This window comes from Haliotis rubra, unplaced genomic scaffold, assembly GCF_003918875.1.
Source record: "Haliotis rubra isolate DU_JTF1 unplaced genomic scaffold, ASM391887v1 Scf619, whole genome shotgun sequence".
Taxonomy (NCBI): domain Eukaryota; kingdom Metazoa; phylum Mollusca; class Gastropoda; order Lepetellida; family Haliotidae; genus Haliotis; species Haliotis rubra.
In genome coordinates, this window is record NW_025767323.1 from 118,260 (window position 1) to 138,014 (window position 19,755).

General features: G+C 42.3%; 1 protein-coding gene across 1 annotated transcript in view; it reads right to left on the reverse strand.

Moving 5' to 3' along the window:
* The window catches only part of LOC124256118, a 294,746-nt gene that overhangs the window by 102,516 nt on the left and 172,475 nt on the right, over positions 1-19,755 (reverse strand). The window contains 2 exon segments of the mRNA XM_046690072.1: positions 7,799-8,512; positions 12,973-13,163. Of these exon segments, the coding sequence (XP_046546028.1) occupies positions 7,799-8,512; positions 12,973-13,163 (905 nt within the window).

The window sequence follows — 19,755 nt, forward strand, 5'->3', positions numbered from 1 at the left end:
ATCAGACAAAATACATATAATATACAGAATAACCTCTTTGTAAACTGGAAATACAGATTGTTTGTTCCTGGTAAAATAACGTTGATAGGCACCTGCCGAGGCTCATGACAAACTGATTCCCATTGGGCAGTCCATTCAGTAGTCCTCGCGTTCATTGGTTCATATTTTACTTTAACCACAGGCTTTGGTCACCATCCAGGGTAACGCATACAAATGACGTATTTCAATATGTAATGTTCAAACTTGAAGCGTTTTGAGCATTTATGGTTATAAACTCCATTCATGAATCTGTATTTTAACTTGTACTTAAATCAATAATCATTTGAAAAAGAGAAGAAACTGACAAAAAATTGACATGAAAGCATATTTTGAAAACATAACATGTAGTTACCATATTTTCTCTGATATCTGTTTTAATGTATATGATTTATACATAATGTGTTCATGCATCAATAGAATATTCCCAGCATAAGGGAATACAATTATGTTCCTTAAAATTTGATTCGGCTGACCAGTCCAGTGATTAATAATATAAGCAGTTTACGATGACATCGACTATTAACCACATCAGTCCAATTCATTAAGTCACCTCTGGACAGATGTGAAGCCCATTTCCGGTGTCCCCCGCCGTGATGTTGCTGGAATATTGCTAAAAGCGGCGTAAAACCAAACTCAGTCAGTCAGTCAGACCTCTGGACAGGTTCCTGTATGCTACTGTATGAAACAGCCTCAGTGCTAAGACTGTCATACGTCTATGTTAAGGTATGGGAGTTAAAGGGGGCGGTGAGGTAGCCTAGTGGTTAAAGCGTCCACTCGTAACACCAAAGAGTGAGTGAGTGAGTTGAGCTTTTAGCTTTTAGCAAAATCACGGCGGGGGACACCAGAAATGGGCTTCACACATTGTACCCATGTGGGGAATCAAACCCGGGTCTTTGGCATGGCAAGCAAACGTTTTAATCACCAGGCTACCCAACTGCCCCGTCACGCCAAAGACTCTGGTTCGATTCCCTACATGAGTGCAATGTGTGAAGCCTATTTCTGGTGTCCCTTGCCGTTATATTGCTGGAATATTGCTAAAGGTGACCTAAAACTAAACTTTGCCCTAAGATTGCTTACGTTTTGTGAATGGCAGATGCTACCGGTAGAGAACACTTATTGCGAGTGCCTGGTATCATCAATTATTTTCAGTGATCGATACATATGATTATCACATGTTTTCCTTGACACGAAGTGGAATTTGCTTCTGAGGATAGTCAAAACTGGGTATGTTTTGCAATGAAGTTCTATATGTTTCCAACGGAATCCGGGAAACCTATTCTAATCCATTGGTGTCCCATGTGAGCTGATGGTGAGGGTGGCTGCAAGTAAGTGACCAGCGATGATTTACAAGACGTCAGCGATGATTTACAAGACGTCAGCGATGATTTACAAGAGGACATACGGTACTGTATTTTTCATCCCTGCTAGATCCCATTCCATGAAATTGTTAGACATGGGTTTTGAATTTACAGGGAAATGCACTATATCATAGTGTTATCCAATTCTTTCAGCTGTATCTAAAGGACATTTGGCAAACAGGACGACATTTTCTGTATTGACAAAATATAACATGAGAACAACCTCACTCCTTTTCATCCTTTCAGTATTATAAATATGAAATAATTAATAGATCAACACAGGACCCTAATGTTCATGACCCTATTGATTTTATAAAGGTTTCGATTTGTCAAGTTATAATACAGCTGTGTATTCAATAAGCACCCATTCATCATACTATGGATTTTCACTCTGAATGCAAAGAGCTATTTATCATTGTACACAAGGGGATTTTTGTAATATTGATAAATAACATAATGCATGGTATATTTCTCAGAATCTCGGAGTAGAGGAAATGAAACTAACAGTCTGATTAGGATGAAAGATTGTCTTAGTTCTCTGGGGGTCTTCCTGATTCAGAAAACAACACTTTGTGAACTTTTATTTCTGATGGGAAACGAAAAATTGAAATTTCTGAAACCCGAGGACAATCTTGTTACTGCTAAAATTTTGAAGCAAGCATGAGTAAATCTGGTAAAAGTATGGCAATGTAACACATTTTACAAAGATGTCAGAGTTCATATTTCAGAGGTAAGTTTCATTAAAAACATCTCAAAAGTATAAAATGACTTAAATGTACCATTTTAGGTTGTATATTGAGGAACCAAGTAGGTATTACCCAAGAGCATGACGAAACCATCATACACATGCTGTGACCTTCAATATCACAAAACCATCCTACACCAGTTGTGACCTTCAACATCACAGAACCATCCTACACCAGTTGTGACCTTCAACATCACAGAACCATCCTACACTAACTGTGACCTTCAACATCACAGAACCATCCTACACCAACTGTGACCTTCAACATCACAGAACCATCCTACACCAGTTGTGACCTTCAACATCACAGAACCATCCTACACTAACTGTGACCTTCAACATCACAGAACCATCTTACACTAACTGTGACCTTCAACATCACAGAACCATCCTACACTAACTGTGACCTTCAACATCACAGAACCATCTTACACTAACTGTGACCTTCAACATCACAGAACCATCCTACACTAACTGTAACAAAACTTGATCATTCATCATCCTACTCTAGCTGTGAAGAACATTCAACATAAGAGAACCATCTTACACTGGTCTTGATGAACCTTCCTTACAGATCCATCCTGTAATGAACAAAATGTTCAATGTTCTCTCAACAAAGCTTTTTTGACCCTTCAACATTGCTTGAACTTGTCATGGATTATAAACCCACAGAACAAGCCAGACAATACTTGATTTATCCCTGTAACACTGGTATACAGAATACCATCTCTTAACCTCATTGCATGACATTACCAGGGAATTGAACCATCGACCTTCCAATCTTCAGACAAACACTCCATCCACTCCACCACAAAGACAGTTCTGGACTTAATATGACACAGATACAAGTAGTGCCCAGTTGACTTTTAACATGGAAGTTTGAACTATCAAAGGGAAGATGTCGCCTGACCAGATGTCACATAATGTGTGTGTACAGATGGTGTGTGACCTTTGTTGATCAATATCCTACTGACACAGTGACACCAAAGTTTACTGCATTGGTTTTGTTGTATCCACATCTCAGATTCCTAAATGATTCATTACATCCCCAACAAAACCATCATTAGAGCTCTCTATCCTTTATCCTCTATAACAGCTGTTGTCTTTACCTGAATGAACATCATCTATTAGAAATTCATACTTTTATGTCAATACTATGATTTCAGTTGGGGTTAAAAGGCTTGAACTGATTCATGATTTCATTGCATCTAGAAACTGCCATGGCCCTGAAAACCCCCGTTGATAACATTCTGCAGATAAAATGTTTGCTACTATTCTACAGTCCTAGATTGTGAGTCACCGTTTGGACAGATAAGATGATAGGAAAAGATATAAAAATGTTAATTTTAGGCGAAACAGCTTGTATTTTCGTGCTTGTCAACCAGGAAGTTATGCTTGCCATGGGTGGATACAGCATGGTGTGTGTGCGCACAGTTCAGAGGGGGGGGGGGGGGCACAGTTCATTTTCACCCATCTTCACGAGAGTTTCAATGGTCACTTTAAAAACAGGACAAAAGGGTGTGTGTGCACCCCTGCAAAACCCCTTCCCCTCTTGATCTGTCTATGTTTGATGACTTGGTCGATGACTTGTAGGTCATCATAGCCTGGCTTTGCAGAATGTAGCCCACACTTGTGGTCACGTGGTCATTTGGTCCGGACTAGAATATTTACAGAACATCATGATACAGCTGAAATAAGCAGCCTTAAACAAGAAACAAACATAATTAGGAGGTAGATGTGTACACTTTCAGTGCTCCTCACATACAGGCACTTCTTAGTGTAATTTGATAGTTTTATATATACATGTGAAGATATATACAATCACATGTGATATATAATCCTGCTGGGTGGGCAAGTTAAAAAACAATCTAATTAACATATGAAGTTAAGAAGTGCTTGTATACTTTAAGGGGGTGACAACCATTATTGGCATGAATATATATGAGAGGCATGTGTACATCTACAGGTTGTTTCCTTCTTCTGTAAGGTTCACGCACGCACACACACATGCACGAATGCATGCCCGAACATATGCATGCACACACATTGCCACCACACCAGATGAACGTATGCATAAAATGTTGAATATCAACATGGATATGGATTTATTCTAATCTGACATCCAGAAGCGCTATCTGGAATCGATAAGAGATGGACTTAATGTTGACTATATTAATAATTGATACCCTAAATGAACCCTCCCTGAATTCACACAGCGCAGCAGAAGTATTTGTTACTAAGCGAACACGAGAGTCAAGAACGGATTAACTTCTTCATTGTCTTGTTTTATGAATGAAATTACGCCAAATGTTACACAACAAACAAAACACTGAAAGACTGAAAGTCCCATGATGATTCTTGGATTGTTTTTGTGACATTATTTGTTTTCTGTTTCATTATATATTACCTTTTATTATTAGACCACCTCTTACATTATAACATAGGAAAAACTGGTGAACCAAGTAAAGAACCTGTGGTAAAACAAGTAAAGAACCTGTGGTAAAACAAGTAAAGAACATGTGGTAAAACAAATAAAGAACCTGTGGTAAAACAAGTAAAGAACCTGTGGTAAAACAAAAAAAGAACCTTTGGTAAAACAAATAAAGAACCTGTGGTAAAACAAGTAGAGAACCTGTGGTAAAACAAATAAAGAACCTGCGGTAAAACAAGTAAAGCACCTGTGGCAATACATGTAAAGAACCTGTGGTAAAACAAGTAAAGCACCTGTGGCAAGACAAGTAAAGAACCTGTGGCAAGACAAGTAAAGAACCTGTGGCAAGACAAGTAAAGAACCTGCTGTAAAACAAGTAAGGAACCTATGGTCAAACAAGTAAAGGACCTGTGGAAAAACAAGTAAAGAACCTGTGGTAAAACAAGTAAAGAACCTGTGGTAAAACAAGTAAAGAACCTGCGGTAAAACAAGTAAAGAACCTGCGGTAAAACAAGTAAAGAACCTGTGGTAAAACAAGTAAAGAACCTGTGGTAAAACAAGTAAAGAACCTGTGGTAAAACAAGTAAGGAACCGTAACATATGTTATATTTGGAATTACACTTTCTCAGTAAAGTACAGATTCTAGTACTTTTTGGGGTGGGGTTGGGGGTGGGGGTGAGTGCCATTCGGGATTCGAACCCACACCCTCAGAATCAGGCACCTAATCGCCAGCACACATATGTTGCATTTCATCACTTTCTAAAATGGCATTGTGTATTTCATAGCTTTCGGCCGTGGGAGCCGTGCCAATTAACACTTATCAGAGGGGTACACAAAGTCCGCAGTTTACACAACCAGTTGTCCGACTTGCATTTTTGTGGAAGCCGCGGTGGCTGAGCGGTCTAGGCGTCTGACTTTGTGTGCTGACTCTGAGGTGTCGGTTCGAATCCCGGATGGGACTCAACCCCCCAAGAAGGTACTAGAATCTGTACTTTACTGAGAAAGTGTAATCCCAAATATAACATATGTTACATGTCACCACTTTCCAAAATGGCATTGTGTATTTCAAAGTAAAGAACATGTGGTAAAGCAAGTAAAGGACCTGTGGTAAAGCAAGTAAAGAACCTGTGGTAAAGCAAGTAAAGAACCTGTGGTAAAACATGTAAAGAACTTCCTTCTGATACCTGTGACATGAGGAGGAACAGGCTGGTGTCTATTACAGCATGGAAGTATGGAGATGCTTAAAGTAGTTATCATGAAAATTAGAGTTATGATCAATTTGGTATATGATGTTAAATAATGCTATAGCTTCTGTTCCACCATAAATATATTCAGACCTTTGAAGGTATTTTAATCATTCCTTTGGTAAACACCATGACTGGGTAAAGCACGTAGGATGTGAATCGAACCCAGGTCAAGGGTAGGACAAGCAACAGTCCCAACTAAAAGTCCCGACTTAAGGCTTATTAAACACTGTACATAGACACCTGACTGTATTACACTGGACATAGACACCTGGCTGTATTTCACTGGACATAGACACCTGCCTGTATTACACTGGACATAGACACCTGACTGTATTACACTGGACATACACACCTGGCTGTATTTCACTGGACATATACACCTGCCTGTATTACACTGGACATAGACACCTGACTGTATGACACTGGACATATATACCTGCCTGTGTTACACTGGACATAGACACCTGCCTGTATTACACTGGACATAGACACCTGACTGTATGACACTGGACATACACACCTGGCTGTATTACACTGGACATAGACACCTGACTGTATTACACTGGACATACACACCTGGCTGTATTTCACTGGACATACACACCTGGCTGTATTACACTGGACATAGACACCTGGCTGTATTTCACTGGACATAGACACCTGCCTGTATTAAACTGGACATAGACACCTGACTGTATTACACTGGACATACACACCTGGCTGTATTTCACTGGACATATACACCTGCCTGTATTACACTGGACATAGACACCTGACTGTATGACACTGGACATAGACACCTGCCTGTGTTACCCTGGACATAGACACCTGGCTGTATTACACTGGACATAGACACCTGCCTGTATGACACTGGACATAGACACCTTGCTGTATTACACTGGACATAGACACCTGCCTGCATGACACTGGACATAGACACCTTGCTGTATTACACTGGACATAGACACCTGCCTGTATGACACTGGACATAGACCCCTGCCTGTATTACACTGGACATAGACCCCTGCCTGTATTACACTGGACATAGACACCTGCCTGTATTACACTGGACATACACACCTGGCTGTATTACACTGGACATAGACACCTGCCTGTATGACACTGGACATAGACACCTTGCTGTATTACACTGGACATAGACACCTGCCTGTATGACACTGAACATAGACGCTTCGCCGTATGACATTTGACATATTCAACTGCCAGTATTGCCCAACACATATTCACTTGCCTATATATATTGCCTCTGTCATATTCACCAACCAGTATTGCCCAAGACATATATCTATCTCCCTAAATTGCCTTTCATATATTCATCTGCCTGTTTTGATTGGATGAACTAATATTGAGTAGCATTCTGTCGTATACAAATCGTTTCAACAAGGTTCCAGACAACAGATGGTTAGGAAACTGGTTTGGGAAGCCATTTGGGCTTTGGTATGAAGTACATTATTCAATATTTGATCACATAATGCACTGACGAGGGTATTCGACATACATAATTGATCACATTTTATTACATGGGTAATAAATATTGATATATATTATGTATAACTGACATTGTGCTCGTCATGAACATTACGCTCACCTCTGATGCGAAACAGAATATGCTTACACCAAGAATCGGCATATCGCAATGCACATCGTACGTGACCTTGTGTCGTTTTGACTCTAGTCTAACTTGACAGAACCTTACAAACCAAATAGGCAGCTTTGGTAGACCAGTCCTGAGGGAGCTGACAATGCCAATTGCATGTTCACAGATCTGTCAGCTGACCATGAGTTGTATGGAATGGAGTAATTCAAATGTACAAATCATCATCATCATCATTGCACCGACAACCATCACCACCACCACCACCAACACCACCATCATCATCACCACCATCATCATCATCATCATCATCATCATCATCATCATCATCATCATCATCTAAATAACTGAATTCCAACTTACAGGGTCGTGGTTTGGATCCAAAGCATCCACCATGGTTTTGACATGCCCATCTGCAACCAACTTGCTCTGCACGTGTGACCCGTGGCACATGACCGTGAGTACACGTGCACTAAGAATCTGGAGACAGTGATGCGTACAGTGACGCCAGCGAACACTCGGCGTACACTTTTGCCGGTTACCTATGATCACCTTGTGCATGGATATACTATTCTGAAGCACAGTGAGCACCAGGCTGGGATCCAGACACATGAGTATTTCCAGAGGAGTTCGGTTTATGAAGACGGCAGTGGTTTTACTGTCCTCCTCGTCCGTATGTTTGTCAGCATGAGCTTCGTGGGGGACGCTGGCACGTCGTTTGTGTAGAGAGGAAATGCGGTGTAAGGCAGACTGCGTCGTCGTCGTAGTAGTTGTTGTAGTCTCCTCAGTGGGAGGGGATGTAGAAGCACCATGGTCTTTGCGTTTGGGTGTCCCCTTTTGAAGAACCTCCAGAGGCGCTGCCACACACTCTATGCTCCTGCTCATAGAACCATACTCATAGTTTTTATGCACAATACACATGTCGATTATTCCATTGATGGTACTGAGGGAAGTGAAATGTAATGACTGGCGACCTTTCAGGAGTTCTAGTGATGTGTTAAGGAGCTTGGAAAGTTCCAGGAAGATGGAATGTTTGTCTTCTGGGGTGTTGGCATGTTGGAGCTGCTCGTAGCAAGACTGAAACCACAAAAAAAGATGTCAAAGCATGATTTGCTAACCCGTCAGGCTGACAAGTGTTTTGCTAAAGCCATTTTCACTTGTACCAGGAATTTATGTTCCGTAACTATGGGGGCATGTGTTTTAGTAATCTCCCTCCCCTTGGCACGTGAATAAGTAACCCTTCCCGTGCCAATTTTGCCACCGAATCCCTTTAATTAGGTTAATTCCTCTGTCCCTCGTCACGTGTCCAGTAACCCTTCCCTTCCCTCGTCACGTGTTCGGTAACCCTTCCCTCGTCACGTGTTTGGTAAACCTTCCCTTCCCTCGTCACGAGTTTGGTAAACTTTCCCTTTCGTCGTTACATGTCTAGTAACCCTTCCCTTCCCTCGTCACGAGTTTGGTAAACCTTCCCTTCTCTCGTCACGAGTTTGGTAAACCTTCCCTTTCGTCGTTACCTGCCTAGTAACCCTTCCCTTTCGTCGTTACATGTCTAATAACCCTTCCCTTCCCTCGTCACGTGTTTGGTAAACCTTCCCTTTCCTCGACACGAGTCCAGTTGTTCTAACCCTAACCTTGTTGGTGGCGTCGTAACCGCCACATATGTCACTAATGGATGCCCCTCCTTTCCCCTGTCAATGGACCCCCTAACCCAACACGCACGCATGCACGCAAACACACACACACACACACACGCACACACACGCACGCACGCACGCACGCACACACGTACACACGCGCACACACACACACATCTGTCTCAGGTGAAATAATGAAAACGATTCAATTATATACAATTATCCATTTTAGCTGAAGCATATTTGAAGTCTAAAAGGAACAATCAGAAAGCTCACATTTTGAGATTTCGTCTCAAATAATTTCATTTCAAGTTCGCTGTGAGCAGTACCCAAAGGGTCACTGTAATGAGTCTCTAATCTCGGGACTACCGACCTTCTACCTGCATTAGGTGGCCGCTGACCATCAATCTCCCTACATCCCTGTGCTAGCACCATAGTCTGGGTCATACATTACTGGATGACATAAGTCATATATCAGTCAAGAAACGAACACCAGAACACACCACTACCTACAAGAACATACCAGAACAGTGGCTCTGGTAGGCTTACGTGGATGCCAGTAGTCTATTGGCTTCATAATATGAGGATAGATATCACTAGAATCTTACAGTATAAAACGCCAACCTAACGCGGATCTGCCAAGGTGAAGACCTGTGGATTAATGTTTTCGCGCCTACATATCATGTTATGTCGAACCTTTTATCACACAAATACCCCATAGAATCCAGGCGGACACAGAATTGATCCGAGAAGTCTTACCTCTTGTGTTAGACGGGAGTTTTTTTAAATAATCGATGACGAATTTGTCATGGGATTTAAGCTCACTGTAGACGTTGAATCTGATAGATGTATTTTTCCCTTTATATACACTAATGAATTTTGGAACAAATACATCACTGGCCATGTCAGAAATTGCTTTTGCTAACTAACAAAGCCTTCATACGATGTAAACGATCGAAGGATCTGGAGAACCAGAAATGTGCCATAGGGGGGAGGGAGTGGAGGGGTTGGGGTGGAGGAGGAGGGTGGGGAATGGGGACAGAATTTTGTAAAGAGACTGGATATTTTTCCAAGCAACAGCTAATTAAACTTATGCACATAATGCATATTTTTTAATTCCTCATGCAACAACGTACTTGTCTACAGAAACTTTTTACAACAGCCTGAGCCAAAGTTACTTTTGTTATGCGTCATCATAATGCATTACATGGTCCCTAACATACAGGGTGACATGGTCCCTAACATACAGGGAGACATGGTCCCTAACATACAGGGAGACATGGTCCCTAACATACAGGGTGACATGGTCCCTAACATACAGAGAGACATGGTCCCTAACATACAGGGAGACATGTTCCCTAACATACAGGGAGACATGGTCCCTAACATACAGGGTGACATGGTCCCTAACAAACAGTCCCTAACATACAGGAGACATGGTCCCTAACATACAGGGAGACATGTTCCCTAAAAACAGGGAGACATGGTCCCTAACATAGAGGGAAACATGGTCCTTAACATACAGGGAAACATGGTCCCTAACATACAGGGAGACATGGTCCCTAACGTACAGGGTGACATGTTCCCTAAAATACAGGGAGACATGGTCCCTAACATAGAGGGAAACATGGTCCCTAACATACAGGGAGACATGGTCCCTAACATACAGGGAGACATGGTCCCTAACATACAGGGAGACATGGTCCCTAACATACAGGGAGACATGGTCCCTAACATACAGGGTGACATGGTCCCTAACATACAGGGAGACATGGTCCCTAACATACAGGGAGACATGTTCCCTAAAATACAGGGAGACATGGTCCCTAACATAGAGGGAAACATGGTCCTTAACATACAGGGAAACATGGTCCCTAACATACAGGGAGACATGGTCCCTAACGTACAGGGTGACATGTTCCCTAAAATACAGGGAGACATGGTCCCTAACATACAGGGAAACATGGTCCTTAACATACAGGGAGACATGGTCCCTAACATACAGGGAGACATGGTCCCTAACATACATACAGGAGACATGGTCCCTAACATACAGGAGACATGTCCCTAACATACAGAGAGACATGGTCCCTAACATAACATACAGGAGACATGTTCCCTAACATACAGGGAGACATGTTCCCTAACATACAGGGTGACATGTTCCCTAACATACAGGGAGACATGGTCCCTAACATACAGGGAAACATGGTCCCTAACATACAGGGAAACATGGTCCCTAACATACAGGGAGACATGGTCCCTAACATACAGAGAGACATGGTCCCTAACATGCAGGGAGACATGGTCCCTAACATACAGGGTGACATGTTCCCTAACATACAGGGTGACATGGTCCCTAACATACAGGGAGACATGGTCCCTAACATACAGGTAGGAGACATGGTCCCTAACATACAGGAAGACATGGTCCCCCTAACGGAGACATGGTCCCTACAGGGAGACATGGTCCTTAACATACAGGGAGACATGGTCCCTAACATACAGGGAGACATGGTCCCTAACATACAGGGAGACATGGTCCCTAACATACAGGGAGACATGGTCCCTAACATACAGGGTGACATGGTCCCTAACATACAGGGAGACATGGTCCCTAACATACAGGGAGACATGGTCCCTAACATACAGAGAGTTCCCTAACATGGACATGGTCCCTAACATACAGAGGAGACATGGTCCCTAACATACAGGGAGACATGGTCCCTAACATACAGGGAGACATGGTCCCTAACATACAGGGAGACATGGTCCCTAACATACAGGGAGACATGGTCCCTAACATACAGGGTGACATGTTCCCTAACATACAGGGTGACATGGTCCCTAACATACAGGGAGACATGGTCCCTAACATACAGAGAGACATGGTCCCTAACATACAGAGAGACATGGTCCCTAACATACAGGGAGACATGGTCCCTAACATACAGGGAGACATGGTCCCTAACATACAGGGTGACATGGTCCCTAACATACAGGGAGACATGGTCCCTAACATACAGGGAGACATGGTACAGAGACATGGTCCCTAACATACAGGGAGACATGGTCCCTAACATACAGGGTGACTTGGTCCCTAACATAGAGGGAGACATGGTCCCTAACATACAGGGAGACATGGTCCCTAACATACAGAGACATGGTCCCTAACATACAGGGAGACATGTTCTAGCTGTGGCAAAAAGGTCGGAAACGAGCTGGGCTAGGGTGTAAGTTGGATGTCATGTAAATTACAATTGTTTTCAAATGCGCTCACTTTCAAGAAAGCGAACTAGAAGCTTCGTCCTACATGAAGTGCAGAAAACGAAGAGAAAACCTTTAGTTAACTGTTTACTGAGCAGGGTACAGTAAGGGTTTCTTCTGCGAAGGCTTCCCCACAATGACACTGTCATTGGGTACTGAAGGTCTCGTCCTTAGCCTCATGGTAATTTACAAATGGATCGGATAAGTGTTTATAAGTAATTTGTACTGACCTTGAATTTTAGTAAGAGTTAAGATTTTAAGTCACATCGGCAATATTTCAGCCATTTGAACTTTCTTAAATGAGAAAGCAAACTGCAGAATTTTAGTAAAAAAGCTATGTTTGCCTGGCGTTTTCCTCGACTAGAGATTCTAGTTTGATATTCCAAAATATATTTTTGACATTTTGGGCATCTCGTAAAATACATTCGGTAGGGGATATGAAAAAATAAATAGAAAGTATAGACTGTAACAAATGAACAATCAATAAATCAAATAAATGACAGGGATGAAGCAAATGTCCAAAGATCTAGCTAGAAATGTCCATAATATTCGCTAGAAATGTCCATAACATTTGCTATGGGGTCGTTAAAGGCAACGGAGTGACTGAACACTGGTCCCGTAACAACTATTCCTGACCTGTACGATCTGATTGAAGAGTTCATTGATGACCTTCTCCACACCGGGACATTCTGCCTGATCAATGATGACGAGGATGTTGCGCATGTAGACTGCGAGGCCGTCCAACATCGCCGGTACACACTCCCAGTTGCTGGCAAGCTTCACCAACGTGGTCAACGACCTCTCCGCATCCTCAACGCTTGTCTTTTCTGAAAGAAAACCACCCATTTAGTCTAACAATTTCGCGCAGCAGCTGAGAAAAGGTAGTTTTGCCCTCTGAAGTCACATATCGATTCCGGGACAGTCGTACGTTCATCTAACACCTGCTGTGACAGCCGTACTGTGACAATGGCGACAGGTTTCCATCTATACTTATATATACTTCCCATCAAAAGTTTTGACTCACTAGTGTCAATATAGCCACTTACTTCAGGCAACTGTTCTACACTAAATTTTGCAAAATATTCCATACTGTTTAAAGGTACTATTTACACATGAACTAATGTATTGTAAAACAAATTCGTAACGTTGAAAAGATTATTGTCCTGAGTTTAATAAATGATAAAAATCAGTGAAAATTGGCGAATTCTTAAGAAAACTTTGCAGCAAAACGCAGCTGTTCACATATTCGATATTTGCACATGCTTTTCAGCAATGTGATGCATGATCCTCGTGCAATTCATCTGCATAAGGTTTGCAGTTGCTTCCCCCCAAATTAGTGGAGAAATCAATATTCGATGTAACCATATATATATACATAACATATAGTGAGTGTTTTAAGTGAGTCTGAACTTTGATGGGGAGTATACATTGTGCAGGCCATTCATATTATTTGTTCGTTGGGATCACCGCTATTGTGTTTTGGTTTATGGTATATTCGCAACTTTCAACTGATCCAGAGTTACTCCATCTCCAATTCCTTAAAAGCGTTCTTTCTTTGAAGTGGACCAATCACATACCTGGATGTAGTACAGTATACCTTGGTTATACTGCCACCGTTTGTCCAGGAGAAAAAATCGCAATATATCCAGGGGTAAATTACTTTAGTTCCCCAAACCATTGGCAAATGGCATTATATCCAGTTTGGCATTATAACCAGGGTTTTATATAGGCAGGAAATCCGCCCTGGCAAAAACATGGCATTATATCCAGGGTGGCATTATAACCAGGGTGCACTGTATATACATGGTGTAGGTTTGACGTTTGTTCTATTATTCTATAATCGTGAACTTGTCGCTTAATTATGTTCATTGCATGCATTCATTACCGAAAGATAAAATAATTTTTAAAATCCCAAACAACCCCAAATGAAAACACGCTAAAATCAAATGATGTTATACGCAGCAGTCAGCATGTATCAGGCCTGCTGTATTTATAAGAGCCAGTGTTAAGAAAACAATCAGCAGGGATACACACGTTGGCCTGGACATGTGTTGTCGCTCGGTTGCTGATGTGAAGAGATATATCGGTCTAGCATCAGATACTGAACATGACAAGTGTAAAGAGTATGTGCAGCTGCTTGACCTGATGCGTTCTACAGGACTAAAGGGTACAAGCCCCGAAGCCCATTTTTAGGTCAGGTCAGGTCAGGTCATGTCAGGTCAGGTCATGGCGGGGCGGGGCGGGGCAGGGCAGGGCAGGGCAGGGCAGGGCAGGGCAGGGCAGGGCAGTGCAGGGCAGGGCAGGGCAGGGCAGGGCAGGGCAGGGCAGGGCAGGGCAGGGCAGGGCAGGGCAGGGCAGGGCAGGGCTCATATATAGCAACATACCGTGCCGCAGTCAACATGGATAACATGGACCAAGTATACTGACAAGAATTCCAGGAAGGACTCTACCCATGTTAAACCAAATAACAAAACCCCAACAAAACAAAATGCTGGATGACACAGACCATGAAAACGTGGGGAATCGAACCAGCTCGACAAGCTAACACACTAACAACTGGCTATCACACCCATATCAATGACGCATGAACAGAAGACATGGTGGATACTATTGCTTTAGAAACTGAAACGTGATATATTTACCGCTTGGTAGGTTTCAACAAGTAGCAGACCAATTGCTGTAAATGGCCTCTACAATTGTAGTCTGGATTGTATACTCGTGCTCATTACACAGACACCTCAGTTACGAGGGTATACCACATTTGCCGCGTCGTCGCCGCTATAACATTGCAGTGTCTACTTTGATGAGAAAGAACATTCCTCTGGTTGCTGTAGTCTGTATCATCGAGACACATTACAAGCTCTGTGGAAATGTCACTCTGATTAGGCGGGATCGTGTGTATGTAGACTACCACGGGCGTTCTGCGTAATTCCAGAGAGACCTTCGCCAGAGATAACGCTACTCGTTTGGACTTCAGTATCAACTTGTGCATCATTAATGGTGGAAGTCCACCCGCTTTTAACCCGTGTAAACGTCCACACTCCCTGTTTAACTCTTTGTTTTGACGTGTCCGAACTTCAGACTAGGAAGGGATCGGTGGAAAGGAAGTGACATAACACTCCGTTTCACATACTGGTGTACATGTATTCTCACGCCTAAACATTAGCTATCTGAAAACATTACTCGCATCGGGGTACAATGTATCCGATCATGCCGTTAGATCCAGACACATTCGCACATACAGCCACACAATTACATTTCCGCTCAAAAGATATACTTCTCAAAAGAATCCAAGGAATGCCTAGGTTTTGTATTATAAAGAAAACACACATGATACGATGAAAACAAATTTTATTGGTGGCTAAGGTCAACTCATTGCAGAAACAAAGTCTTCTTGCTGCCTCATGTATGGCAATACCCTCCTGGATCCACCCAATAGCTCCCCGCATGTCAGCAATGCTTAGACGGCGACTTTGAGGCATGGTTTTCAACATGTGACTGATCTGTGTTCCAAACGTTGCTTATAAGGGAAATTTGTGCATGATGTTTTTGAAGATTTGCACTAACACGTGCACTGGCAGGTTTGGTGTATTCGGGAGAATAAGACCTACGAAAGCCTCAACTTGCAACTCAAAAATGCGGGAAAATGTCTATTTTCCAACTTCAAACCCTTCAAATTCTATTGGTTTATCGTCCAAACATAGCGTGACCTTTAAACCATTACCAGTTGTCGATCGAATGACATCATTATTTTGCACCCAATCTCTGTAAAATTTCCAGCATATTAACTGAAAGCTTCTGACCCCAAAATACCACTGTTCTTTGGATTCTTTTGAGAAGGATATATTTCGACACATCCGCACATAAATCCTTTTTCTTAAAATGTCCCCTTGTCCAGGGGTGGAAATAACCCATTGCTCGACGTCCGAGTCCAGTGTTTTTTCAAGTCGGGCAAGCAAATTTGTATATCACACTGTACCAATGTCCAGTTGACTTTCCTATGTTAATTATGTTGTTTATTTAAAAAATCAACAAGAAAATCGGCCGGTATAGAGGAAAAATTATCAGGGCAAGTGATTTTACATGTGCCACTGCATCGATGTACACTAGCAATTTTAAAGTTATTTCCACCCCTGATTGTATTAGAAAAGGTTACCAAAACCAAACCGACGACAACCCCTCAAAAGACGTAAGTCAGTGTGTGAGTGAGGTTAGTTTTACGCTGCTTTTAGCAATATTGAAGTAATATCACGGCGGGGGACACCAGAAAGGGGTTTCACACATTGTATCCATGTGGGGAATCGAACCTGAGTCTTCGGCGTGACGAGCGAACGCACGCTTTAACCACTAGTCTACCCCAACATGGCACACTGTGTGAAGCCAATTTCTGGTGTACTTCCACCCTGATATTGCTGGAATATTGCTAAAAGCGGCGAAAATCTATACTCACTCACTCGCTCATTTATTTTGCTTGAGTACAGATGGTCTGGTTTTGAAAAACTTTTACAGCAAAACGATTAGAGTGACTATATACTGTGTCAAGCAGTACGCACAGTACACATTACTGTGATTACACACTCACGTGTCGGTCCCCATAATGCCCGCAATACCATTATTTATATTTCAATCAAATATATTTACACTGGTGGGATTGAAATACATTTTTTTCATAGCATCTTTTTACATTTATGGAATTTGGCGTCGACGGATCCATTAAAAGTACTCCGCCTTATTTCCTGAAATGTCCTGCTGAGATGTCATAAGTCAATATCACAAAAATGTCTGAGTATTTGGGTAGTTCTAGCAACATGGTAAAGTCATATACTTTAGCATTTCAGGGCGACGAATGGCCTAGTCGTGTTAGGCGCCACAATTCACTGTGCAGAGTTGCGTCCCTTGGGGATGGTAGAAACGATTGTTGGTGTGAATCACAGCTGTCCCCGATTATGGGTCTAGATCTGTCACAATGATACATGTGTTTCAACATTATCGGAGACCCGCAAATACTTCGGGTGTTCCTCCAACTATAAGCAGACACGACTTGATACAACTGGAATAAAAGCGGCGTTAAACTCATTTCACTCACTCACTATTATTAAAAACACTCATCTGTGAGATAATGACTCCAAAACAAATTGTAACCGTTCTTGATTTTTCAAGATGACACTTTCCAAACGAAGACATGGTAGTGAATGCCTGTCAGATGTGAATTCCAAAAGATATAACGCCCTGGAACAACGAGGATGAATGTTATCACATCCATGTACCTAGGCGGTTAAACTACTTATGTTGGTAGACGGTTAAACTACTCACTAATTGGTCAGATGCCTGGTCTTACATGCTAAGGCACTGGTATCCTAGCAACAAATGGGTATCCGGAAGGATGGTATATAGTGGACACATTTAGCATGCAGGGAAATGTTTCGGATGATTATTCATCGGGAAGATAGGAGTCTGTTTAAATAAACACTGATCCATTGATCGCCACATGTGACTATGTTACGTCCACGACCCTGTGATGGATTATTATTTTAAAATCAGCATCATCATTTCAACTGCGCGATACCATTGGTCGTGCAATACCACAGACTCTCCCATCACCATCATCATCATCATCATCATCATCATCATCATCATCATCATCATCATCATCTTCATCTTCATCATTTCAACTGCGCGATACCATAGATCGTGCAATACTACAGGCTCTCTTCTCCCCCTGTTATTGCCCACCTCTGTTGGGAAGGCTTACCTCCCCACTATCGTCCAAGCATCACATATATCCCCAAAGCTTACCCCCATTACGGCGAACGTGATCGCTCTTGGGCATGTTTTTGTGACGTGTCTAGCCAGAACGCCTTGAACTCCACATAGAGAATCCGGAATTGACCGACGTCTGCGGCCATTTGCGTCGATACTGTTATAGGCCCCGACGGGGGTCTGTGGTGAATCGTTGCCATTTCACTGAGATGCCAGATACTATACTTGCAGTCATAATGAATATGTGATGGGGAACAAACTGCTTGTGTCGTGCTAACAGACCAAGGTCACCATCGGGCTGAATCACAGAAACATGAACTGTGAGTGAGCGGGGTTGTTCAACATCTGAACATTACTTCAGTGAGTGAGTTTAGTTCTACGCCGATTTTAGCAATATTCCAGCAATGACACGGCAAGGGACACCATAAATGGGCTCCATACATTGTACCCATGTTGGGAATCGAACCCGGGTCTTCGTCGTGACGAGCAAATGCTTTAACCTCTATACTACCAAACCGACGCTGAACATTACTTGACAATGATTGTATACTTCCAAGTGTCACCATGGAGTTATGTAAAGACTTGGAAGTTGGCAAAACCGACAAGCACAGGTATGGCAGGGTGAACAAAAAGTTTCAGCGAATTCATACTTACGATCCATAGATCCTGGCACGCCAAAGGGACACAACTCCGCATAGAGAAATGCTGCGCCTTTGGCGAGTAGACCCGTGCTCAGCGTTGTTGTCACATAAGTATTAAAGCACCATTCTATATAGCAGCCATGCATAGTCGCCGATATATATCAACTCATTGAAGAGAGTATGTAGTATTTCTTCATTATCTCAGCGTGGGGCGGTGGGGTAGCCTTTTGGTTAAAGCGTTGGCTCTTCACGCCGAAGGCCCGGGTTCGATTCCCACATGGGTACAATGTGTGAATCCCATTTCTGGTGTCCCCCGCAGTGATATTGCTCAAATATTGCTAAAAGCGGTGTAAAACCTCACTCACTCCTTATCTCAGCGATCTGTAACTCTCATTGGTTTACGGTTGGGTCCCCCGATCCAGGTGTGATACTCAGACTAATAACCAAGTCACTTGTAAGGAGACCATCCTTCAGTATATATTGAGAAGCTATTCTTCAGCGTTAATGTCATGGTTGACGGTGCATGCAGCTGATGTGTGGCGTGCATTGATCAAAGAACATTAATGTAATCGTTATTCGCCATGTGCTTATACAATAAGTCATCAATCACATAGTCCACGGCATATTCAATACCCATAAACATACAATGCACATCATGAATGTCTAAGGTGTAGAGACTTCTATTATTCATGAATTTAACAAGTATACTTCCGACCATTGATCTTTTTGCAGTTTAATTAGTTCTTGTTTTCAACGTTCTTTTCGTCAGTAAAATATTATTATCTGACACACAATTTTCAATCGATGTCTTACAGGAATAATTGTTCGTGTGAGGGTTAAGCTGATTACCGGGCAAATTTCAGTTGCAGAACTTTGAGGTGTGTCTGGGGTGGTCTGCAAGCAATACACACATTTTGTCAACAAAATACACCATTCGCTGTTCTGCAAGCAATATACACATATTGTCAACAAGATGCACCACTCGTCGTTCCGCAAGCAATACACACATGTTGTCAAC